The 26308-nt window shown below is 37.4% G+C and overlaps 1 protein-coding gene across 1 annotated transcript in view; it reads left to right on the forward strand.

Moving 5' to 3' along the window:
• CMC1 (C-X9-C motif containing 1) overlaps window positions 1-26308 on the forward strand; it is a 42464-nt gene that overhangs the window by 7184 nt on the left and 8972 nt on the right. The window contains exon 2 of the mRNA XM_066320142.1: window positions 5493-5585. Coding sequence (XP_066176239.1) covers window positions 5493-5585 — 93 coding nt within the window. The remainder of the gene's footprint in view (window positions 1-5492; window positions 5586-26308) is intronic.

A 26308-nucleotide genomic window follows, 5' to 3' on the forward strand; every position in this document is an offset into this window, starting at 1 on the left:
CTATTTTGAGCATTTTTTTAATGTAGATAAATAAAAAAAATGAGGAACTCCAAATTATGGGTCTTATAACAAGAAATGCACGTTAAAAGACTTACTGGAGTTGCTCTACTCAGTTCCCCTTGGAGGGAGAAAGTGTGAGGTTTCTTTAAGTATCTGCATGGAGCAGATTTCAACTTTCTTGAGTAATCTGTGTCCCTGCTACCTGAAGTCTTGCAGGAGGTGATAGCAGAGCTGTTAACTGCCAAGTTAAGGACGAGTAAAGGGTGAACAAGTCGGTTAGCAGCTGTGCTGAATGAAGTGGGGAGATGATATGACTTCTCTCAGGACGCTCTTCTAGGAAAGCTTTTGTCTTAGTATTGTCTTCTTGTAATAGTGTTCTAAGTAGTATGAGAAGCTGCTACAGTCCCTTCTGTTGCTAGGACTGTAAAGCAGCTTTGTATTTCATTCTCCTCTTCCCCTTAAAGGTGCCTGCAGCACAGCTCTACACTGTGCTCATGTTCTCAAGGCCATCCTGGGTCCTTTGGTCAGAGGCTCGAAAGTCAGCTAAGTGTTTGTCATCTGTTTTCCCGGCTTCCAATGCAGAGTGAATTCGATGTATTCTATTGGTTGGGATGTTCTCGTTCCTATTGATGTATATTAGTTTTCTGGGGTTTGGTCATTTTTACAAAAATAATGAAAACTATGAAACTGACCAGCTCTGGTCCTTCGCCTTCCATGGCAGTGAAGAGCTTGTGCAGCTGAGGGTTTTGATCAACCACAGAAGGCTATTATCACAACTCTAGTCTTGTGCCTTACATACTGTATGCAACAAGTGACCCTTAAGCACTGAGATTTGCCAAACTCCACAGATATTATTTGTTAAAAAAACCCACATCATAAATGTTTCTTGGTGATTTGGTGAATAGGGATATCTCCCAGTTTAGTAATCTCTCTATGGAAAACAGTTTCTCTTTCACAAAGGTATTCTCCTTTCTCTAGCTTTCTCTCCTTTTGTCTTTTTTTTTTTTTTTTCTTTTTTTTCCCCTGCAAGGTTGTAACTTCTTTAACTGCTCTTCATCTTCACATCTGTTCCTTGTCCCCAAGAGGAGCATTCTGGAATCTGCTGATGAGTCCTTAGGAAACATACATTCAGTAGTTCTATCACACAGATTCCTTGCCTGTTGACTTACATTTTCAAGGAACTCATGACTTAACTGTAACTGCTGGAAGCCTGCATTTGGTTTTACTTCTGTCTAACTTCTGTGTATGTTTTTACAAAATACTTAGTTTTTAGTATTAATGGCGTTTAGTCTGTGTTTTGTAATCTTTACTTGATTAGCTCTGTTCATCCATCTGTGCCTCGTATGGTATTTGATCGTATTTGGAAATTTCATCAGAAAGTAAGGTAGGGGTAAAATCTCAGAGTATTAAATTGATCTGACAAAAATGCCCTAGTTTGGGCTGGCAGAGGGAGGAGAAAAAGCTGCTGCTAGGATTTGTCTGGCCCTCTGGAAGCTGAGAGGTAATGTGGTCGTTCCCTTTGTGGCAAAAGGCTGTGATCTCCTCAAACAGCCTACTCAAAAGACCAGGAAAAGTATTGGAGGATGCAAGTGGGAACCAAAGGTATCGGCTTTCAAATGCAGAAGGCAAACTGTAGGAAAATCTATTTCTTACTTGTCTGGGAATAATGATGAAATAAAAAGGAAATAAGACTGTTGAAATACAGATTCTTCTGTAAGGACTAGTCCACAGCAAATCTGCTATTAGAGTAAGAGTTATCTTTTTTAGTGCAGAATAGTGAACTTGCAAAAGCAAAAAAAAAAAGGAGTTTTATTCTGGAAACTGTAATATAATTGAAAAAAGGCAAAAGGAGTTGATGGTTTTACATCATGGTCGTGTCATGTTTTTTGATGAAGGCTTGTTTCTGAGGTGTTCTTTGAAAGTTCTTGCTATTTATGTTACTGCAGAGATAAATAGCTTGGATTGATGATGATCTTGCACGTCTTGTACATCAGTATTGGAAATGCAGATACTTTGCATGTTAACATTTGCGTTCGGTAGTATATACTATTTTTAATATTTCCACCTTGTTTTTCTAAAGTATTTTGCATAAATGCTAGGCATACTGACTTCAGTAAAGTGTTCTAAGGTTGTTGAAGGAAAAATCACTGTAATTGTAATGCAGTGGATAGTTTAGAATAAAGGAAGAATATTCAGTACTTGAATATTTCCAGTTAAAGCTCACAGGTAAATACAGTATTGCCCAAACTGAATATCTGCATTTGAGCTTTTTGGAGAGGTAGTTGCACCCAGAGCCTGAAACTTAGACAGTATAAGATAATTAAAATTACTTGGGCTTTTCATAGAGTCACTTAGGCTAGGTTTAACACTGTCAAGTCCAAGCATTATTAAGCACTAAATATTTTGTAATAAAAATACAAAAGCAAAATCCTGTAAATACAAACATTTGTAAAATTAAAATATTATAACTGATACTTCACAACAGAGATTCTTTTAAAATCTGTAGATGAGTTTATAAATAGTCTTCAGTGTAATTTCCTTTATACTGTTGTATAATTACCTTTGAATTACTGTTGTAGCTCTCTTCTCATTCCTCGTACTGGATGCTGCCCAGTGTCCTGATGTGCCCTCTCCTTCCTGCATTTTCAGTCTCTGTAGACTTGATAACATGGGACTAAAAAGAAGGAATTTGCCTGGAGCACAGTTCTGTCATGGTTTGGTTGCTCTGGTGTTAACACCAGTGGAGCTATCCTTGCTATCAGTCTTACGCTCCTTTTCTTTTGAATAATCAAACAGAAGATTGGGTGTTTAACCTCAGAGAAAACCCGACAATCTTTTTTGACTGTTCTGGGCTATCAGGGAGGTCTTCTCTTTTGGGGTTTGTTTTTCTTTGCTTGCTTGTATTTTTTTCCAGCTGGCCCTGTGTCCTGTTTTCTTTCTAGCCTTTAGTTGTATTCCTACCGACTTGTCCTCTTTGTCAGTAGCAGGGTTGCTGATCCTTGCACTGGAACCCTGTGCTTTGTCACTGTGAAAATCGTGGGTGCTTCTGGCCAGCTTTGCCAGCAGGGGAAGCCCAGCTGTTCTTCCCAGGCCCTAAAGACTTCTCTCTGCTACATTTCCATGTACACTGTGGTATAAAACGTGAACCTGTGCAGAGCCAAGTGTTGGACTTGATGGTCCTTGTGGGTCCCTTCCAACTCAGGATATTCTATGATGTTAATTATGGGAAGTAGATAATTAGCTGTAATAACTCCAAAGTGTAAATCAGCTGAGAAGCACTTTTTAATATGTATTTGAGTTAGTTTTCTGTTTTGATCTGGTAGTTAGGTGCCTAATAATGATGATGTGATGGGAATGCGTGAAGGTAATGCAGGACTGTTAAAACTTCCCTCTTGGTGGCAGGTGGCAGCCCACTTGCTTAACTGTATCTGCATTTGTATTCTGTGTCCTCCAAGCACCAGTTACAGCCAAGTTGAGTTTAGAAAGTGTGAGGAGCAGAAGTTTAGGCTGTAATTTGAGCCAGTGGTACTCATGATACTTCAGTCTTTCTTCCTGTCCCCGTCTCACTGAATTCTCTCATATGGGCAGCTTTGGAGTTATACAGTGAACTAGATCAGGGTATTTACCTAGCTGAAAAATTGCCTAACAGGAAATTTATTTACCTTTAAAGGAAATTAACTTTCCCTTTCGTTCACCACAGGGCTGCTGAGCCTATCTGTGTGGGCAGAGGGAAAAGAGCATCATAGGGATGAGGAGAGGGCAGGAAGGCTGCAGTGCCAGCTTGCTTTGACTGGAGTGAGTGGAGCTAAGGCACGTAGAGTGATAATGCCAGTTCCTGCCATGTCGTTCAGCTGAACTCATTTGTCCTGCGTACAAAACATGCTTGGAAGCTTTCTGACAGCTTTGTCTTGTCTATAGCCTATGTACTGTACCAAGTGTTTGGTACAGTAATTGCACTGATACTTTGCAGAAGGTTAAAATGAAGGATATTTGTAATATTTTATCTGTAGAACAACATATTTGTAGAGATCTGATATTCGTAGTATTTTTTATATGGAAGCAAATCGAAATCATGAGCTATTTGTTTTTAGTGTTTTTCTTGTATATACAGAATAGAGGGCTTTTTTCCCTGCTGTAGAAATGCGAAGAAGGATATTTTTGAGGAGAAATGTCTTTAGTTCAGATTCTGTATATTGCTCATTGTAATCCTCTGTTGTTTCCAGATTCCACTAGTAATATCACGTTTGAAATACTGTGTAATCTCACGATGTAACCTCTAAGCATTAGTAAACTTTAAAAGATGATGACTGAAGAGTGACAGATGTTGGTTTCAGTTGTTTTTTATAGAGAAGTAATCAAAAATGCTCTGAAAAATAGTGTTTGAAAGCTGTAGGTAACTTAAAATCTGCTTCTTTTCTTAGTTTCAATACATTGCACTTTTACTTTTTTCTTGATTTCATCTCATTTTCTTTTTAATAAGTAATTTCAAATTGAAATGATTGTCACCCAATATAACTCTATCTGACAGTAGAATTTTCATAGTGTGAGCATCCCAACTGATTCTATTCTGAAATATGATATCAGCTTCAAAAGATGAATAAATAGTGTGTTTGAAGATGAAGACTTCTTTTAGATGAAGACTTCTTTTAACTTCTTGCAGTTATTTAATATAACTGCATTGATTGGACTATACAGTGTTCTGAGCAAATGTTCTTTAAAGGATTTTATACTCAGAAACTGAGACATAAGAAGCTGTTCTTGATAAATTCTCATCCCTTCATTTTGAAGAAAGTGGATTTGGAAAAGCAGTATTTTTTTTTTTTCAAAATGGTTTGTGTTTATTATAAATCACTAGCTGTACTCATGAGAATTCTGGAGATAACTGAGAACAAGCTACAGCTTTACTTTTAAGTACAGAAATCAGGCAGCAGCATTTCTTCTTTTCAAGTCGGATTTCTCAATTAAAAAGATCCTAGATCCTCTGCTGAAGAGACTTCATTTCTTCTGAAGAACTGGTCTTCCACGTAGCCATACAAATTCTGAGTTGTGCTCTAGTAAGTGCTATATTTCTCACCTTTATGTCAGTAAAGGAAAGAGTATGTAGAGATCATGTGCACAAAAAAATAGTAGTGTCCAGAAATAAAAGTATTTAACTGCTGTGCTGTCTGTATGCAGATTTTTTTTATTCAGTGAGGCAGAATTCAAATGGGCTGCCAGAATTTGCTCCTTTATTTTTGGTTCATAGTGCACATTAAACAGAGTAGAAATACTCAGGATAATGCTCATTTTTGTATCTGAGCAAATTTTGGACTTTCCATCCTTTTGATGTGTGTGGTCTTTCCATGGTACTTTCTGCTGCTGTTTGTGACAGTTTTAGTGTACTCCTGTATATGTTATATAAGCAGTGCTATGTTGTTTTTTCAGATAGACTTTTCCTGATGTATAGGTAACAATTTTTCTTTTCAAAATTATCTTTTCTTTCACTCTTGCAGAAAACTCCAAGCTGAGACATGTAGAAAAAGATGTTTTGATTCCACAAATAATGAGGGATCGAGCCAAGGAGCTGTGTTCAGATAAGGTGCAAGGTAAGAGTCAAATATTCATTAGGAGATCAGATGTACTCATTTTTGTGCCCTGAATATAATCCTTGTTTTTGAAATCATGTAGTCAGAGAATTAATATGTGTGATCTCTGTCTTATCAGTTCACTGTGAAACCAGTGTTGAAGCATATAAATCTGCTGTGTGGGCTTTGGCTGCTTGGTGGAGTATTTTCCAAAATGACTTGTTCTCAAGGGCTGTAGAATTTAGTATGATTAATACAAAACTTTTCACAACTCAGTCTGGTGGTGGCAGAGCAGTGCAAGAGTTACTGTGTTTCTGTATGAAGTATTTAATACTTACATAAATTCAATTGCCTCATGCAAACCTTCAGTTAAGGCATCTCTCATAATGCATCTGTTTACATATTCCCAACTTACTGCATCCTTTCCTTGCCCCAGCATTGAAATGGTCCATGCACATAAACACACACATGTTACTAGATAGATGTTGAAATAGGGCGATGCAGTGCACTTCTGCTTTAATTTTCTTTTGAAGAGTACTGGACAATAACTCTTTAAAGTGGTGTCACCATGTCTGCTGAGAGCTACTTACACTCAGGTTAGCCAAGAATGCTGCTGGAATAGAGGTGTAAGAATGGATGAACAGCCAGGGAATTATTCTGTACAAGTGTCAGCTTTCAGTAAGAGGGACTTTGCTTCCAGTCATCCAGATCTGTGCTTTTCAGACTTCTTTTGTTCATGCCCCTCATCAGTAAAAAAAATTCTGACTGCACAATCCCAACATAAGTGTATTCATTTATAAATTATGTACTTGTAGGTTATATACATTATAAAACAAAAAAATAGAAGTTTTAAAAGGATGAGATAAAGATGAAATAAATAGTACTTTAACATATTTTTAGCTATTTATAAATCTAAAAAGATGACTATTAAAACCAGTACTTTTTGTTGAGATCTATGTGACTGAACACGCGTTGTAGTTTTTAAAATCTTTACCACTGTGATAATAGGAATTTGAATATCTGGCTCTAAGTTCACTTTATTTTAACACTTGATCTTTAAGGGTGTTATGCCTGGAAAAGATACCTACAGAGACCCATGGCTCCCCATGGAAGAAGTACATAGTTGCTTGCACTTACTAAATTTTACTTAATTATGCCCATTTTTCAGTTCTATCATTCATTTGCAAATGTTTAGCTTGAAATTGGGCTGATAAATCATCTTCTCCCCTGATGTCAATCAGTGTTCCTTCCAAACTAACAAGAAGCTGTTGCGTGTCGGTGTTTTCAACCCTCTAAAATTCTCCTTGGGAAGATTTTCTTTCAACAGATTGGAAAGTTCTGTTTATATTCTTTTAAAGTGTACAGATACAGGAGGTTTTTGTAGGTGACACACATTTTGTTCACCAACGAAAACAAACCAAAAATTACATAATTAAGTGAACATATCCAAATACCTGTTTTCAAAATGCTTTCGCCAAAACACGAGTTTCTTTTGCAAAGGAGTTACTTTCTTACTCATTGTTAAAATGACACCTTCACCTTGGAGGAACACATTGAGTGTTAGGTTTTGGAAATTCCTGCTAGGTAGCAAACTACTTGCAGCCACTTGTCATCATCGAAAAGGTCAGTGGATTTGGAGCACTTGTCAAACCTGACACTTTTTTTTTTAGAAAAGACAACTCTTTTAAGCTCTTTGCCACAAGTTATCCAGAGAATGAACCTCTCTGTGGTGCCAGGGATTTTTGTGGCCCCTCCCCATCTCATTACAAAGTCTGGTAAAGATGCCACTGTTGGAAGTGCTTGTTTTTGTCAAGTTATGGCATTAATGTCATCATATGCACTCCTGGCTCCAACTACTTTGCTGCAATAGCTCACCCCTTAGTGGTGCAAGGAAGAGTTTCATGTGCAGTGCTCTCTCTGTAGCCTTAGTCTGGAATCCCTTTTTTATTCCAGTCAAAGCAGCCACTCCGTAAGTAGCTACATTTGCCCAGTTTTTCCATAATGCATTGCTTTTTATTCAAGAATCCACTTCCTGTTGAGAATAGATCTTCTCCAGTACATCTTTCCTTCAGTGGCTCAAAAAAAGTGAAGTGCCTTTCATTTTTGAAATGCAAATACCACAAGGTGTGAGAAGTTAAAAACTTCTGTACTTTCACTCAACTGTATAGCAAAACTCCCACGCTGTGTAACTTGTTTTCACACTTGTTTCTTCAAATCTGCATCTGTGTCTTCTGTGCATCTTCCAACAGTATTTACAAAGGGGTGTATTTTAGTTTGTTGCCATATTGTTTTTCCTGAATTATTTCACTGACTTTTGCCATGGCAGGAAGAACAATTGTTTCCCCAATGGCGTGTGGCTTTTTCTGTTTTTCTGTTCTTTAAGAAACTTCAAAGGAAGTTTCTAGGGTTTTATCACTAGGGCACTCTATGACTAGAGTCATGTCTAGGTAAAGTGGACCAGTGTATTTTTGAGCAGCTGGTTTTAGAGGTTCTCCAAAAAATAGAAAAATGTAGTGTTACAGTAATATCTGCCAAAGGAAAGTGACATCATGTAACAGGTACCTTTCAGTGCTGCCAGAAGGACTTAACTGATTTATTTTTCGTTTGAACAAAGTTGAATCATTTTTACTTTGAACTCTATACCTGTTGGGAAAAAAAAAAATGAAAAACAATTGCAGTAGTGTGGGTCATTTGGAAGATGATGTTGGTTAAAAATATTTTGAGAGCTTGCTATTTGTATAACATTGTTTGAGGTTAACCAGAGGGAGTATGTATATGTATTTTTCTCCTCTGAACTTTGTATAACATAAGGACTTTGGTTTCAGCAATTCCATTTTCTGTGGCAGAACCAATATTGGAGGATATTGAACTGTGACCTGTGGACCATTGCCTTGCAGCTTCTCCATATTTTTCCTTCCATAAATTTTAAAGCCAAATGTTCTGTTTTTTCTTCCTGTGATGCTAGGCAAAATTATAATTTCTTTCTTCTTTCTCCTATACAGACTTTAGTTTTGTATCTTTAGGAAAACAAGGTTTGTGGATACATCTATCTCCCTGTCATTTCTCTGTCACCTATAAGCCAGCTTTGATCAAATTGTGTGAAAGTTAGAAGTGGAAACTGAGTATTTCTGAAACATTTTTTTTAATCAAATAGGTGAGCAAAACCCCACATTAATATCTCTATTAAAATAAAAAGGTGGTAGCAGAGCTTCAGTTATTGTTCACCTTTTCATCTGGGCGGAGGGGAGACACCAAACCATGGGAAATGAAGCTTAAGCAGTTTTGTCATCAGTAGATTTACCATCTCATAAATCCATTGTAAGATTATTCCTGGAATAAATTTGTCTTGTTAGTACACAGGGATAGGTGTTAATCAGAGTAAATAGGCTATGATTTTTTATGCTGTAAACAATTATAAGCTATGAACATAAGCTGTGTAATTAAGTAATCAAAGCTCTTGTGACTCGGTTTGTGTGCTGTGGAGTGTACACACATGCATGAAATGGAGTTGTTTACACTGAGGGCAGAGATACTCATTTAACTTGCTCTCAATGTAGGATTTTTCGGCTTTATGTTAAGTTCATGTTTCAGAAACTCCTATTAGTAGACCTCTGTTTCTTTTTGTCTTTAGGAAATTGTGATGAATGCATCAGTAGTGTAGGAAATAAAGCTATTCCACAAGTAAGAGCCCTTACAATTGGCTTGCCCAGGCTGGGTTCACACGTGTCCCTATGGGGAGCCCCTATACATTCAATAGTGCTCTGCATGAGCACAGGGGTCCATCTGTACCCAGCCTGGTACCTTAGCCTGCAGCTATACCACCTAGAGCTGTGTGCTTATCAGAGCTAATAATGCAAGTAATGACAGCCTGGCTAGCACGTGTTCCAGAGCTGTCCAGGGAAAAGAAACCCCAAGCGTTATGAAAATAAATAAAAAATAAAAGATTTGTTAACTTAAGAAGTGATCGGCTACCCTAGTGCACGGTTGGAATGGGTGACTCATTGCTGTGCTTGGTTGCTAGTCTCCCAAAATGGCTTAGGGAAGAAATAACCATGGAAAGTATATCCACCTGATAATTTTTAAGAGCAATTCAGTATTGTGTCTGGTCGTATTTCATTTTACTTAGATTATTAAAATTTGCTTACAACTTTTTTTTCCAGATTGTTCCAGTATAAGTTCTTGTGTGTACTGCACGTTTCTAAAGAATTTTGTAGCTCTCAGTTTCAGAATGATTTTTGTGTGATTTAAGATTTTCAAGTACTTTTTTCAGTGAAAATGGATGTATTAGTAATTTTGTTAACTTGGGCAGTAATTCTGTTCACATGCTTTCTGGGAAACACTAGTTAATTTTCTGTGACCATTATGTAAATATGCTTTACTGTGTTCATATCCATGTACTATATGTGTGTATGGGAAATTGTGGGCGAAAGTGTCAAAAAACAAGCAAATGAAAATCCCCAAAAACATTGGCATACAGGAACATTTCACTGTATTTTTATGAACTAGCATGAGTTTGCCTAAAATAACATTAAATTATATATTTCTGTATCAGGATGTCCTCGCATTTCAAACCTAAGTAACTAAAAGGATCATTTCTTAGTCATTGCCTCGCTTATTACTTTTATGAAATAATTCCTTAAGCAAACTGTTTTCTTGTTTTGCTTTAATTTCTAGCTATAAAATTTAAATATATGAATAAGTGTCTTCAAAGCAAAATCATAGCAAATTTCAGGAACCTGGAGTTAGCATTTTTCATCATAATGGTGACCTTTAGACATCAAAAATTGTGTGGTTTCATCCAGCTGGCCTTTGCTTTCCATGCTCTAAAACTAGAGACAGTCACGGAAGAAACTGCAAGAGCTGTGGTTGATTCTTGATCATTTTTACAGAAAAGTTTGTCAGATTTCTTGAGAGCACTTACTCTGCTGTCCAAAGTTACAGATTCTGAAACTGAACTTGACGGGGTTTTTTTTGGTAACAGAAATATGCAAACTTGGACTGTCAGCTTAATTTGGTTTAAATTTGGGTTACTTGGCTTGGAAAACAGAAACAGCTGAGTGACTTTGAGGTGTTGTGGGTTTAGACTCTGAAGAAGTTGTCTTGAATTGAGATCCCAAAAAGTCATTACTGAGTCACAGAGTCATTCATTAAATTAATTCTGTATTGTATTTATTGTAGACATTTTGTAAATTTGTTGTATTGTAAAGGGGTTCTGCCCACCTTCCAAAATCTCACAACTTTTTTTTTTTGTCTGGGAAAAGAACAAATTGCTCCAGAGACAAGGGGCTTAAGTTCTGAAATTCTTTCCTCTGAGTTTTGTTGTCTGTTACTGTCACATCATCTGGATTTGGGCCTTTAAGGTCATGAAGAGGGACCTGCAGACACACATTCTGTAACTGAGACTATTTTATAAGGCAGAAGGATTCAAATAGGAAGTAGAACTATTTGCTTTTCAGGGTGACTGCAGGGACAGATAGTTCAACTCAGCCTGGTTCTGCCATTAGAAAGATGGTGAATTAAATGTAGCCATTTCTTATTTTAAGTGTATTGTGGGAGACATCCATTTGATCTAGATGACAATTTATTCTGTCCTTTTAAAAAATTATTTCTATTTTAAAATTTTTATGAGGGAGACACAAGGAAGGTATTTCTACTTGTGTTCAGTTGAGGACCTTCACTGAAGGACACTGTTGTGTTGGTTCTGTTGTCTGTAGGAGCTGTGTAATTAAAGCAACTGGAGTTACATTGCTGAAAAAAATCTCGTGATACTTGGCAGGGCTTTAAAAATGGTTTGGGAAGTGTGGCTGGAAAAGGACATTTCCAAGCAACCACCCTCCTCCCGTTCTCCAGATTTCCCATTAGCCCTCTCCTCCTCAGGGCTCATGTTGATACTTAGTGAAGATGATGGGATGCAACACTACTGCAGGCTTCTCTACAGTTGAGCATGACCAGTGTCATCCGGAGTTTTGATAATGTGCACTTACTCAACAGTCCTGTCACTGACATTATCTCTGTCCCCGTAGGGGCCACCTGCTCTAGACCATGACCCTTACACCTGACATAGCAAGGTCCATAAATCGAAAGAAATTTCTGATTGAACTACGTGTGGTGCTGTACATTTAAATGCCCAAGCACACCTTTAGGTATTCCTTCTTAGAAAAAAACATTTCTTTTTTTTTTTATACTTTCCTATCAGAAATGCAGATAATGAAATGTGTGAAATCCTTAGCAAGTTTCGCTTGATGTTGCTCACTTTCCTTGGTATTGCAGATGGAGTTCAGTTAATTATTGCCAGCCCTTGCTGAATGCTGAGAGAGGATTAACCTGTTAGTACCTAGAGTTCTGACATCAGAAGATGCCAGGACAGATAGTTGAGGGAAATTACATGACAGCTCTACTTAAAAATTTTGATGAATGTTCTTGTTTTATAGCAAATTAAAACTAAAATCACCATTTACAGCTGAACTTTACTCATCCAGTTGGCATCATGGGAAAATGTAGTCCTTAAAATTTTTTTTTCAAGTTCACATCTCCTAGGAATATCTGGGAACACAGTGATCTTCTAATTGACCAAAGCAAAAAGATCAAGTAACTGATAAAAATCAATGAGTTAACATCACAGCTGCTGGTACCATTTTTAAATCGGGCTGCTGTGACCAGGAATTGCTTACATTTGCTTATATCCATATTATTCAGAGTTTGGTGGAAAGCCTGAGAGGTTACAGTGGAAGAATCAGATTGTTTTTGACCACAATAGCCTTCTCTTAGGAAGATGAAGAAAAAATGCTGCACTATTATCTGCAACTCCATTTTTGTGAGAGGAAGGTTATTATAATTTGAGAACATAGTTTCAATTCAGCAACAAAACTGCAGGTGGGAAATGGAGGGAAACTGTTGCAGTATTTATTATCTGAATATTAAAGTATATTATAGTAATATTGTGTGCAACCCTATATGAAACTGTTGATATTACATTATGTTGTATGTGTTGTGCAGTTGTCAGTTATTTAAATTATTTTAGATGTTTTAATAATGTACGGTTACATTTGGTACTGGTAGTAAATTGCTATGAGCTTTTTTTCTGGCTAGTGTTCTTTGAGAGTAAGATGCTGAATTTTTATATGATGTTCATGTTTGCATACAGTAGCTTTTATTTTGGAAAAATATTCAATTATTCAATGCTATATATTTCAAATGAACATTTACTCTCATCACATTTACCTATGTGAATTAATACAATCTCTAGAGGGATTATGGTATATTAAGCTTTGCTCCAACAAACTGGGCAGAGAGAACAGCTATATTTAAATTACAATTTGAAGAAATGAGATTCTAGATTTGTGCAAGTTTGTCTGTTCGTTTGTTTGTTTGAGTGAACAATAACAGCATTAACTACTCTAAGCTAATTTATTGAAAAGAAATATGAGGGCATATTGTCTTGCTTGGTAATAGAAATTTCAGTTTTCTGACTAGTTTTTAGGACTTCGAAGAAAATGTTCTGGGGGAGGACTTGCCTTTTTTGATTATTTTTGTTCTTCCCCCATCCATGTAATTTCAACCCAGCTGATGACAAGAAATGGGTCAGACTGCTAGCTTTACCACTGCAACTTAGTTGTGTAGGGGTTTTTATTTTTTTAATTTTTTTATTTATTAGGGAATGGAACAGCTTTTACAGGGACAAAGAGAAATGAAATCACTTTCAGTGAAAGAAAGAGGCCTCATTATAGCCACCAACAGCAGTTATTGACAGCTACACTTCCTATTAACAAGGAGCATTTAAGAGTTTGGCTGTTGGATCTTTGGACTTGATCTAATTTGCTAGCATTAATTAGTTTCTTTTGAGCACAGACACTTGGTGCTCACAGCTATAGATTTAGAGGACTAATTAGGACAGAAAATTGAACAGAATGGGGTAAGGCATTAACCTTCAACCATTACCAGCTGGGGCTCTGATAAAGACCACAGAGTCCAAATGCTCCTATTCATGCAAAGAGTACTCTAATGAATATCAATTTCAGCCAGGTTGCCGTATTTTACAAGCCCTGTCTTGATTTTGATTCTCTTACCTGGTAGAGATTTTTATGTATAGATATTAAAGTGATCTTGGTAATTCAGAGCTCACAGATGAGAACCTCAAGAGGTTACCTGTGTTTTGTCCAGTCTTTCAGTTTACTTCTCTCAAGTTACAGATTTTATTGGTTTTCAGCTAAGATCTTGAATTTCAAATTGATTTCCTTGTCCAGCATAGATATATTAACATAGCTCAGATTAAGGATATGTTCTTAACAAGTGCTAGTTTAAATAGAGCATATGTGTTTTCAGATTATTGTAGTACATGGTAGTAATATCCATGAAGAGCACTCCTCAAGCTAACTGCTGGAAGTTGAATGGTAGGATTGCTTCTTTCACAGCTCTTATGGTGAGATACAATTATTATATTATGGTATTCAGTTGATAATCCGGTTTTAGGAGGAAAACTATTCTTCCAGACTGGATTCATGTGTTTTAACATCTGCAGAATGGGAATACTTTAACTGTATATAAGGAAAGAAACAAATAATTGCCTTTGTCCTTTTGTATCATTTCTTGGATTGTTGGAAGAGTTGAACTTGAAATTAATCATCAGAATCATCAGTTATTTCTACCCTTTATTCATATTACTAACTCCCTGACAAACTGACCATTAAAACTGAATCACTGTTGCTGTCTTTGTTTGACTTCTGTACCTGGAAATTCTTTGCCCACTGATGAGGAAAGTTTAAAAGTCTCTTCTCTGTCGTAATTTCTCCAAACTTTTTTTTCAGGAGCGATGCTAGCATTGATGTGTATGCCTTTTATACGCTCTATTTATTTCCACTCCTCCACTAGTACGATCTACAGTGTTAGCTGAATAGCTGGTTTTGTGTCCTAGGGTCCTGGTGAGGTAAGATTGCTGCAAACTGTAAAAATACAGAAATTCAGCCTTGCCTGTACCTACTGATCTTGGGGTATTCATGGTATTTAGATCAGTCTTTAGGGAACCGTGTGAGGTGAATGCCCATAGTGGTGGAGGCATGGTCAAGTTCTTCTCCCAACGAAAGGACAAGGGTAATGTTCTAGCCACTGACTAATACCTTTTCTCAGAAGTTATATATAGTGTTTGCTGATCCCATGGTTTTCTTTCCCAGTTGACACATTTTGATTCTTCTGTGTCAGTCATTCTTATTATCAGCGAGTGAGCTCAAACTTGGGATTCTGTAAGGGGTTTTTTGCCTTCATTCGATTGACTGTGATGATAACCTACGGGTGCAGTGTTACATTGAGGTGTTGCTGTGGCGTAGGTGGACAGAGCAGTGGCAGCTCATGTGACTCACAGTAGCTGTTATTTTAGCTGCCTGTCCTTAACAAGTATGCCTGTATGAAGTAGTTGCTCTGCAATTTTGCATTATAAATCCCTATTAGATACTGTATTCAACAGTTACACAGTTAGCACTTAGTGTAAATAAATCCTAATACTTTTAAGAGGTCATGCTATATTCCCATTGCCTGTGTATAAATATTTATGTTGTATATGAATTATTAATACTACCCTGGGGTTAGTTTCACACAGAAAAGAAGGTTATTTTTCAACTATTGAAGTCAGAATGTGTTGTATAGGTACCATTAGGTTCAGCAGTGGAAAATAAAACTTAGCTTGGTCAAAAAGTTGCTACTTTGTATTCAGAAGTACAATAAACAGTGAGCATTCAGGCAGCCTAAAAGCAATATATTCTCCTTGTATTCCAAAGCATAACATCATAGGGGGAAGCTTCTGTCCATTCTTTAGATAACACATGAAGTTGACAAGTGTATTTTCCAAAGAAAATTGCTTATCCAAATCCCAGAAATTGAAATGAAGCTCAACAGGAATTAATACTAAATGGAAATCAGAATAGGAGTTGTGGTTTTGCTTAATATGCTTTGGTTTAATGAGACAGTAGATAATGAGAGTCGTAGTTTTTATCTCCTGTATGATGGAGACCTATACCTGTTGTACATATCTTTGTGTAGAGTGTTACGACTCAGCAGAACCAGTCAAAAAGAAGAAAAAGGGGCAGGAATCACAGGTCTTATCAGGCAATAAGGGAGCACAAAGTTGAAATATAGTTTGGCAAATACACACACTTTGAACAAGATGTGGTATTCTAAGTGTTCTTCATGCTTTTTGGTATAGGTGTTCTTCATTGTTTTCTGAAAACAATGAAATCTCAAATTTTCATCCTGTTTTGGGCTGAAAACATTTTAAGCTTCTTTTTCCATGTAGAGCAGTAGTTCTAAAGATTACTTAGCTCAGACTGAGTGAGTCGTCCCTGTAGCACTTACTCTTTGATGTAGTAGTTAATGGGTCCTGAGGTAACAACAATGACAGTGCCCAAGTGTTTCTTTTTATAGTAAAGACGATGTTGTCTGTTGCTGAATAAAACTGTGTTCTTGTACATTATTTTGCAGGTCCTTTTTATAACAACGACAAAAAATAATCCCTCTCTCTCCCACTCCCAAAGTTTGTTTTGTTGCTGTTGTAATTGCTTTCCAGTAGTTGTTCCTATGGTGCTGCATAGAAAAAGAGAAGGGAGATTTGTGCACTGGAGAGTGTTTTAGTTAAAGGTCTGATGCCTAAAAAGGGAGTAAAGGCTACAGTATTGAAAGGCCATAAAACACTTGTGTTGTATTGTTATCCCTCTGAATTATATTTTTAACAGTCCTGCAGAAAAGAGCTCGTGGAACATTTGCTGTCTCAAATCAGGATGGACACCTCTACAGGAAGTGAAACAATGTCACAGAAGGCGAGAGGTGTTTTGGATGAGCAATCAAGAGCTGCAGAGCTGGTCAGGAGATAGGAAAGGGGAGGATCAAGGAATGCTAGAACTGTACAGAGCTTTGGAGGTATGGATGAGGCTTCAAATTTATGATCAGGGCACAAGAAAAGCAGTTTACCTGCTGTATCCTAGATTTGAGGGGGATACTAGTAAAGGATTTGAAAGGAATCATGGAAATTAGGGAAGGTAGTCATTCTGATGGGATGAGTAGGAAAGGAAGTTCTATATAAGAAATTTTGAGAAAGATAATGTAGAAGACCTGTGCATGAAAATTTCCCTTGGATGGAGTAAACAGATTTTTCTCTTAGTATTTATTTTAGGTTTTGGGAAGGAATTGAAATTGTTGTAGGGAATTTGGAACTTTAATTATGATATTAAGAGATCTGTCTTCTTACCTTTTTCCTAAACTAAGTTTTAAAAAATGTTTCTTTAAGTCAGTCATGCCTTTTTTGAGGGGGCTTCTGATATTCAGGTTCAGGATTTCCTTGTATTTCTTTTATCACTTATAATATTGTACACTTCATAGTTTTCTAATTGTGATCTAGAATCTCTCAAGGAGGTTCTAGTTAGTCTTCTTTTTCCTCCTCTTCAGTATACACTAAATATGCCATTCAAGCTTTCAGATCAACAACATATTTCAGGGATGTTTAAATAGTCCTTTTTGAAGCACAAAATCAAAAATTTATTGTTGCATTTGCATGCCAGGCTAGATACAGGTCCTGCTTTGTTTCCTGGTGACAGAAATGTCCCATACTCCTTTCTGTAATGGAATGCTCATGAAGTTGGTGAAAATAAAGCACTGCAAAGTTGTGGCTTGAGATGTAATCTCACCTATGTCTGTAGACTGTCACACTTTTCAGAAGTTATTTTAGGGAGACACAGCTAATGTTTGCAAAAAGAACTTCTGAATGCTATGGTTTTAATATGTAGGAAATGTACATAAAGTGTATAATGTGGAAAAACATAGTTTTATTTTACCATTCAAAGAATGCTTTTGCTTTCTAAGTTTTTTTGGAATTTATTGCCTAAAATAACTTTTCTTTTATTTATGTTCTCAGACATTGGGCAGATTTCTGGCAGTGGCCTGAATAAAAGCAGGACTTTAAACAGAAGAAATAGGATGAGTTGATTTATGTTAAACAGGCAAAAGGGAAGAAGAACAATAAAAGACTTACTCAGTAACTGTCCTGGAAATCTATTTCTATCAGAGTCCCCAGAATGGCTTAGGGAAGGTTTGGAACCCTGAGATTCCAGAGTTGTTATCAGGAGCATGAAGGATTTTGAACACAAACCCCCAAAATCTTTAATGCTGTGATGTTAAAAATGACATTTAAATTCACAGGGAGAACTCATGCTTTCATGTTGAAGAAAATTTTATCCAGTAAACAAGAATGACCACAGTCTGCAACTTCAAACTTTGTTGCTCATTACTTTTTTTCCTGCCTTTGGGGTGATAATTTTCTACAGTGACTCTGACAGCCCAGTCAAAATGATTCATAAGGCCAGTGGTGAAAAGAACTCTTTATTTTTTCTTGTGTAAATAATCTTTGTCATTCCTGATCTGTCCTGATTTCCTCCTTGTGCTTCTTTGCATGTCTTTTCTGAGTGGTTTTGGGGTTTTTTTATGTTAAATGTAGGCTTCAGCATTTATCTAGTTAATGAACACAAACTTACATTGCTTTCCACAGAATATGGAAAAGAGCAATATAAAAGAATGTATAGTGTTTGGGCTTATTTAACTTAAGATTTAATTAGTAATTGACTAATCTTTAGTGGAGTGCTACAAGAGGGCACAGCTTCTCTGGTGTTTTCAATGACTTATATCAAAAGTCCTATGTCTAAAATATTTTATGTTAGCTATGTGTAACTATGCTTCATGACAGTTGAGTAATAGTATTATATATATAAATAGTTTTACATATCCCCCACTTACTTCCATGACTGGGAGCATGTTCTGCAATTTTGCGCTCAAATACGAGATGGCTGGTGGATTGCATAAGAAAACAAGAAAACTGATGTCCTGAAGTTACAGTCACGAACACTACAGAAAGCATGTTACTTCAAATGAAAATCTGCAAATCAGTCATCTGCATTAGGTATTATTACTTCATAAACCACACTGTTCATATTCAAAATTATTTGTTCTATAATGTGCAAAGTTAAAGTCATATATGAGAATATATACAACAAAGGGTTAAGTAAATCATTAGCACTAATTTTCTGAAAGCTCTTAGGCATGCAGGCAAAATACACTATAATAACTTGTCTACTTCACCTACCGAGCAACCTAGGAACATTCATTGTCCGTTAGTGATTCAGAAAGAGGGATTCTGATGCTGATTAATCTTCTACTTCCCTTTGCAAAAGTGATAGATGCTCAGTGTTTGTAACAAACCCAGAATTTGTGCCAGGTGCTGAAATCTCTAAGTCAGGGCAGAAGTTAAAAAAATGACCACAAGATCCATACAATGCTGGATCTGTTGAATAACTGTAAAACTTCAGCAGTTTTCAACCAAAATACTGTTACAGAAATCTGTCCCACTCTGCTGTCAAATTCATGGAAATACTACTTACTGACTGTGCACAAACCGTTGAGAAATATTGTTGGGCAGGGAATACTTAGTAAATTACAACCCCCCAAAATAATTTTTGTGCTTTTATAGAAGGAAGATATTTAACAGAGTTGCAAACTTATGTTTTGGCTACCTTCTCCCACCAGTAATTCAGATGAACAGTTCTGGTCTCATGATTTTCTTTCCTGCAGTGGTTTCAGTGCAGTGCTGTTTGTTCCAGATCTGATGTTACAGATCTCTGTGGCCCTAATGTTTGAGTTGCAATGACTTGACTTGCCTGAAAGCTAATTCAGCCACTCTAATAAAGAGGAGAAATAATCGCGCTCTGTGAATGTGTTAAAAGTATTTAAAGGTAACAGTGTTTGGGTTGTGGTATCAGGTTCAGCCAGATATGTTTCACATAAGCAGTAAATTGCAACAGTGACTATAATTCTTTCTTGTGAGGCAGGTAGAATCCCCTTATTTCTAAGGCAATGTAGTCAGTGTCTTAAGCTGACTGTAAGATTGATACACAGATGTCTGGGTTCTATTGTGTAATATAGAGATCTGGTACTTACAGTCTTTTGTGTGTCCAGACCTGAACTGAATGTACAATAACATTTTACTTGGGCATTTTGTGCTAACAGTGGTCAAGTCCTCAGGTCTCTAAGCCTTGGCTGAACTTGTGACAAAAAAGTCAGAATAAACATCTGAAGCTTGTATTTCAAGTGATCAGAGGGAATGAGTCTGAGTAAGGAACAGAATCTACCCTTCTTCCTCTTCTCCGTTCTGCAGTCTTTAAAAGTAGAAGTTACTTCATCCTATTCTGCAGTGTTCAGAGAGGAGACCCTTATAAGTGGAACACCCCTGGCGACTTATGTCAGCTCCTCAAACTCCTCCTTTGATTTTTGGTTGCATCATGTAGGATGAGAGACATCCCATTTGCAGTCCTCTCTCTCTCTCTTCCCTGTCTCCTTACCCCTTCCATGTCAAGGCTCAAGGCAACAAGGACAGGAACGTACTTTCAGAATCAGCTTTGTGTGGGACGTGGAAATTTTGGGTGGCTAAAATGAGGTAAAGTGTACTGGTAGTCATTCTATGTCTCTGATCATAATATGTACATATATAGACATGTAAATGGAGATAAGACCATAAATGAAGGAGAACTGTCATGATCAAAGCATATGGGACATTGCATTGCAATGCATTGCAATAAAGCAAGGATGGCAGTGCTATCAGTTTTTGTTTGGTTATTTGATCTCCTGCAAAAGCCATGTAGAAACCCTTGGACCTTGCAAGCATTTCCTAAGGATTCCTTGAGCTGTTTTATTTCTGTGTGTCTGGTCGCTTCCATATTTTGGGAATCCCGTTGGATTGTTAGTGCTTTCTCTAACATTAAGCATCATTAAGGCAGTTGGTTCATGGCAAAAAAGGCTCAGCTGGAGACTGGTTCCCAATTTTAAAATTTAGGAAGAGTGTTTGTAATTAAATGTAGGCTTTTTACTTTTATGGCTCCAATTACTTCTTTTTTTTTTTTTTTTTTTTTTTTTTTTTTTTTTTTTTTTTTTTTTGGTAAACTTTCACCATTGGCAGCAGTCCTGGACTCTAGCTAAAGACCAAAATCTAAATGAAGCTATTTTTCATAACTAATTTGACATCTTGTTTCCTATTTCATCACTTTTTTTTTTAAATCACCAAATATATAAGGCTGAAATCTTTGTATGTAGGGGAAAAAAGGCAAATAATCTCAACAGTGTAAACTTCGATTGATAAATTTGAGACTTGCAACCAGACTGCAGTACAAGAAAACAGATGCCATGCAATAAATTAATACTAAGCTGAATAATAAACAAGATGTATTGTTAAAGGTCTTTAATGCAAAGAAAGTGATTTCAGACTTTCATATGCTTGTTTTCTCTCTTTGTTTAAATGAAGCCTTTGCATGTGTTTTCTTCATTGTTCTCTTTTGCGCACATTTGAGCTTTGTTGGGTTGAGGACGCAGCCTCTGGTTGGGCAGTGGTGATTAACTTACACTAAATAGGCAGCAATAATGTGATTTGAGAATGAAAAGGATTCATTTCTTTTAAACGAGGGGAAAAAACCTAAGGTTGAAGGAAATAGTTTACATAATCTGTAAACTAGTTAAGGAGCTGAATATTTATGCAGGTTGAAATTGAAGCTTAGTTGCCCTCTAGGGGTTTTACATTAATACAGCATATGCTAGCTTTTGGGTGGTTTTTTCTTCTTTCAGAATAAAGGTGAGACAAGTCTTTGGAAAAAACTTACATGCTGACAAATCCATGGTGGTTGAGGCATGTGTACATCTGCATTCAGTGAGTAAAACTCATTTAGTTCAAAACCCAGAAAGTGGAGGAAAGATTTTTAGCCAGATTAGGTTCTTTTTAATTTCATTGTACCAGTGGAGAATACACTCACAGTCAGCCAGTCATAGCACTGAAATCCCAACCAGGAAAGGTCCTTACTTTCAGTCCTGAGAAAAGAGAAGACAAAAAGTCACGGGGGGCTGAAATGGCAGCACCAGGACCCTCAGACAGTTTCTGCTCTTGTCCCAGCTGCTGAATGCTGCTGCAAATTCTTGTCCTCAGCTGGCACTGACCAATGCACAGGGGTCTTCTGTTACTTCTGGCCTTATAGCGGGTTGAGCCCTGGATATTGTTCTGTGATTGAATATGTTAGAAAGAAACTGTCTTCTCCTTTAGAAAGGAATTGACAAAACCAGTTGCTTGGACAGGCGTGTGATATTTCATTGGAAGTATTCTCATGCCATAGGAAGAAGTGTGACAAGTGGCTTCTAAACTGGAGCTACATATACATATCCTCTTGTCTTTTGTATCTCCTTTGCCAATGATTTTGTAGCAGATGCACTGTTAACATACTTATTTGAACAATTGCTAAATAAATTCATAATAGTCTGATTGGTTTTCTAAAAATGGAAACCCACATTTATGTGATTATTTTTGCTGTTTCTTTCATAACACTGTTGGTGCTGTATTACTCTATAATGTTTTTGCATCAGAAACAAGGTAATTGGAGCAGGCAGAATAGATGCACTTAACCCCCTCCTGCCAAACATGAGTCCCTCTGCATACAGCTTGAGGAGCGCAGTGTAATCAGCTTCCAGAAGGTAGAGTGGTGTCCCTGAGGGTACCAAACTACACCTGGATTTGTGCTAGTAAAGTCAATGGTCTTTCACAGATTTTTATGCCATTTGTCTATTAAGCTTTACACTGAAAAAGTTTCTTTCTCTTGAGGGGTTTTCATACCTAGTTGCTGGTAGCTTTGTAAATTTTTCAAAGACTTGTTTGTAAATCCTCTGTCTGCCAGTATTTTATTTTATGGTCTTCAAAATTACAACTTCTGCTCTGAGGAAAGGTACCTGGTTATTGCAGTCCTTTATTTAAAACATTTCACAGAAGATGAGAGATAAATGCTATGCAGTTACTACCGATTTCGCAGATATTGCCGAGTCTTGGTGGTATGCTTTCCTGCCACAGGGTTTAAAGTCATCTCGTGAAAATCATGAAATGAATAGAGTAGTTTGAAATTCTGAATGCCTCCGTAGTCAATGATGCAATTTTATTTGAAAAAGTGAGTTAACATACTTCATCACACTGCACAATTGCAAAGGGTCGAGTTACTCTTCACTGTTCACTTCAGAATATGGACACAGAATTTTTCTTTTCCTGGAAAATTTGCACTTTGGTCTTGTCATCCTTACTAACACTGAGTAGTACCTCATTCAGCAGGAATTCTTCGTGGTGAAAAATTCCTGCCTCCACACCAGCCTCTGGCTAGTCACTTTTAAAAAAAAGAGACTAAGCATATACTGCAAAGTAGGGTAAGTACATGGTAACTGTTTTGGTGATGTTGGAACAGTGGTTGGGGATGAGTTGTCACCTGTGAGAGAAGTTTACTTCCGCTTTTAATAACTGTATAAATCCTTTCTATTCTATATATTGGGAATATTCTATATTCTCAAAAGACCTGAGATTTTGACCCTATTCTGTGTGCCCCATCTCACCCTCCAGCTGGAACCCTGGAACCAGTTTCACTTTTGCTTAGAGAATATTTTGTTTCATTCAGAGGAGTGAAAACTACTGTTACTGTTAACACCATCTTCAGTATTGGAGCTCTGAGTTAAATAGGTAGTTTTGGAAGTCCATTAAATTGAACTAGGGCAGAGGGAAAGGAAGAATCTCTGTCACAGCACGCTGTAACTGAGAGCTGGTGTCATGGTGGAATAGCTGGGCAAACGCCTCCTCAGGACTTATATAAATGCCCTGCTCTACCCCCACCGTGTGGTAGAAGGACATCACTGTTGCTTCTTCCACTCCGTGAAGTTCTGTTTTTGAGAAATAGACATATTTTGCCTTTGGAGTTCAGCTAAAGAGTCAGTCGCTGTGGGACAGAGGGAGGGGATGTTGTTTCTTTAAATCATCTGTTATCCGAGCTTCTCAGCTGTCCCTGAGTGGCTGGGCAGCTCCCGAGCGAGGCGGGAGGACAGGCAGTGGTGAGGCTGCTCTGCACAGCTCAGGTTGGATGCACTTGTTTATACAAAAGCAGGCAGTGACAGACAGTGGCCATGGGGGAACTTGCATTTGTTCCAGTTCTGCCTCTTCCAGCGCCTGGTATGGTAACACTTGATGTCAGGGATACTTACTGCAGGGTGGGAGGAAAATTAGATCAAGTCAGTCTTAAAGGAAGCAGTTGTTCAAAACCAGTGCAGTTTAGCCAGGTGGCTGTGCTTGCTGGGCGTGCTTTACCTGAAGCCTTGTAGAGAAGGTAATGCTTGTACTTGACAAGAACATTCCTCAAGCAGGTTTCTTTAGTGGACAAATCATGATTTACCCAAATAAACTGCTTCACAGCAATGTGCTTGCTTTACTTAAAAGGATAGATTTTTGTAATTTCACTAGGAAGTAAAGGAGCTCTGCTACTCTGGAAAAATCTACCTGCATAGCCCGGCAGATTGTCATCTTCGAGCACTTAAATCTGCCTTGACTGACAAAGTAGTCACTGTAAAGCCTTATACATAATAGTTATGCCCTTGCTGTTTCTTCTGTGTCTTCCGAGGACATTACCCTTTTGTGTACTGCTGTGCTCTGTCTGTCTTGCTTAGAAGCGGGAGGACTTGTCTTGTAGTTCTTATAGAGACGGGTTGCTGGAATTTACTTAAAAAATATGACAGTGCACTAGATTTCTGTGTGTTTGGGGCAAAATACACACACACACACATACATAGGTAGGTGTGTATACCCATGCATACAGAAAATGGTGACAACTCTGTACATCCAGGATGGAAGATCAGATCAGGTCTGCGGCACCAAAACTAATAAATAGACATTTCTCTGTACCATCTCTGCCAAAGCTCCTTTTGCTGTTAAAGTCTGAATTCTGTTGAAATTCTAGTGACTAAACATATATTGCTAATAAATTCTGTCTTCCACAGTATTTCATCATTTAGCAATATGCTAAATGGAAAGGAAAGCACTGCCTGACATTTTAAGGTATACGTTCTTTTCTGACTCTGTGTCACTTAAGAAAACACTTTTCCTTGTCAAGTTTCCTGTGTGCATTCAGTATTCAAATCAAACTGAAAACTTTCTTTCCAACCCTTGTCCCCAAGAAGACATTTTGGTCAGATCTCATGTCTGCAGGACATAGAATAAGCAGAGCTGACCTGTCCTTGTCCTAATGGCAGAACTATATGCTCCTGAAAGTATCCTGAGATTGCATGTGTATATTATTTTCAGAACTTTTTTTTTTTTTTTAACTCCTAATTGCTTTAATCTGGCATTTTTTTGTTAACAGTTTTAAGTATTTGTCTGGGTTATGTTAGTTGAACTGATTGGGTTGGCTTGAATTACTGTTTGGTTGTTTGGCTGTGTTCCTCAGCTTGTTTTATATGTTTTTCTTTTTCATAAACAAAACAATTCTTCTCTTCCTTAAGCTTTGCTTTTCAGTTCCATTCTCTGTTTCTTGGTGCTTATTATAAAATTGTAGAGAAAAGGTCCAACAATCTGCTGCAGATATGTGTGGGTTATTTGGGACAGACAGAAGTGCTTCTCTGCTGTTGGTTAAGGTTTCTGGTTATGCCTATTAGAAACATACACGATTCTCAGTCTGAATGGTAGCAAATCTTGAACTGCAGAACAGGTGTAGTGAGTCTGGTGAGAGAGGTTGCCCCAGCACAAGCCTCTGCATAGCATGGGAATGTATTTGCATTGTTTCTGACTTTCGTGAATGTGCTCGTCATTCCTTGATAGTGGCTTCTTAAGATCCTCCTTTTTTTCCCCACAAATTCTGTGTTTAATGATTGTTGGGTTTGAAAACAGGAGAAACTTTGCTAATATTTCTGTAACAAAAAGATCAGCATCTGAGCAATGACTTCTGATTTGAATTAACCGATGTTGGAGGATCTCTGTGTGCCTTACTCTGTGAGTTTTCAGAACTGCTGTGGTATTGTTGTTTTAAAAAAACCTTTATATGTTTTTATAATTTTTGAAACAGAACGTTTAAATAAGCTATTTCCTATAGATTTCCTATATTGATTCTAAAAGCCCATTGTAAGTAGTTGACCAAGCCTAGATCCTTGTAAGACCAATGTATGTAGGACATGAAAACTTTGGAGGCTCTTGTTCCTAAGTAGGTAGGTGTCATTCACAGAGCGAGTAACTGGATGTTCTGAAAAAAATCCCAACCCAGCTCTCAAACATTTTTGATCTGTGTAGAGTGCCGTTGCTCCCTACTGCTCTGGCCTGTTTCTGTATCCAGCTGAGAGATACTTTGAGGCCAATTAATTTTTGCAGCAGGATTTTGAAAACCTGCTAATGAAAAAAGCACACGCGGAATGTAACAAGTAACTACAATTGCAATAGCTGGGAGTTTAGCAGGACTTGAGTGGGCCAGGGCAGATAGATGTTAAAGGAATGCAGGCTAGTATACACCCTTCTGATTTCAGGAGGTTTTCCCCCTCTTTCTTCCTCTTCTTTCGGATGCTTGTCCTTTTAGACCCACCATGTAAGGCATACTAAGAGTTTTGAAGGGCATGTGAGAACTTTTTGCTTCAAGAGCTATAAGTCAAGCTTACAGTTGATAGGGAATATGAAGAAACTTCACTTGAGAAGGTGTTTTTCCGTAATACAGACTTTCTCACGTGTTTTTTTACAGCAGCTATTACTGGCTTCTGAGAAAGGTGGTGTACAGGACAAATAGGCCCTTTGATTCAGTATGTTATTTTCTCATCTCTAAGTGTCGCCTAAAGCAAAGTGTTCAGATTTATTTCTAGGATATTTCTTTATCCCAAGGCATTGTGTTTAGACAAACAGTTTCTAA

The sequence above is a fragment of the Sylvia atricapilla genome, chromosome 1 (assembly GCF_009819655.1).
Source record: "Sylvia atricapilla isolate bSylAtr1 chromosome 1, bSylAtr1.pri, whole genome shotgun sequence".
Taxonomy (NCBI): Eukaryota; Metazoa; Chordata; class Aves; order Passeriformes; family Sylviidae; genus Sylvia; species Sylvia atricapilla.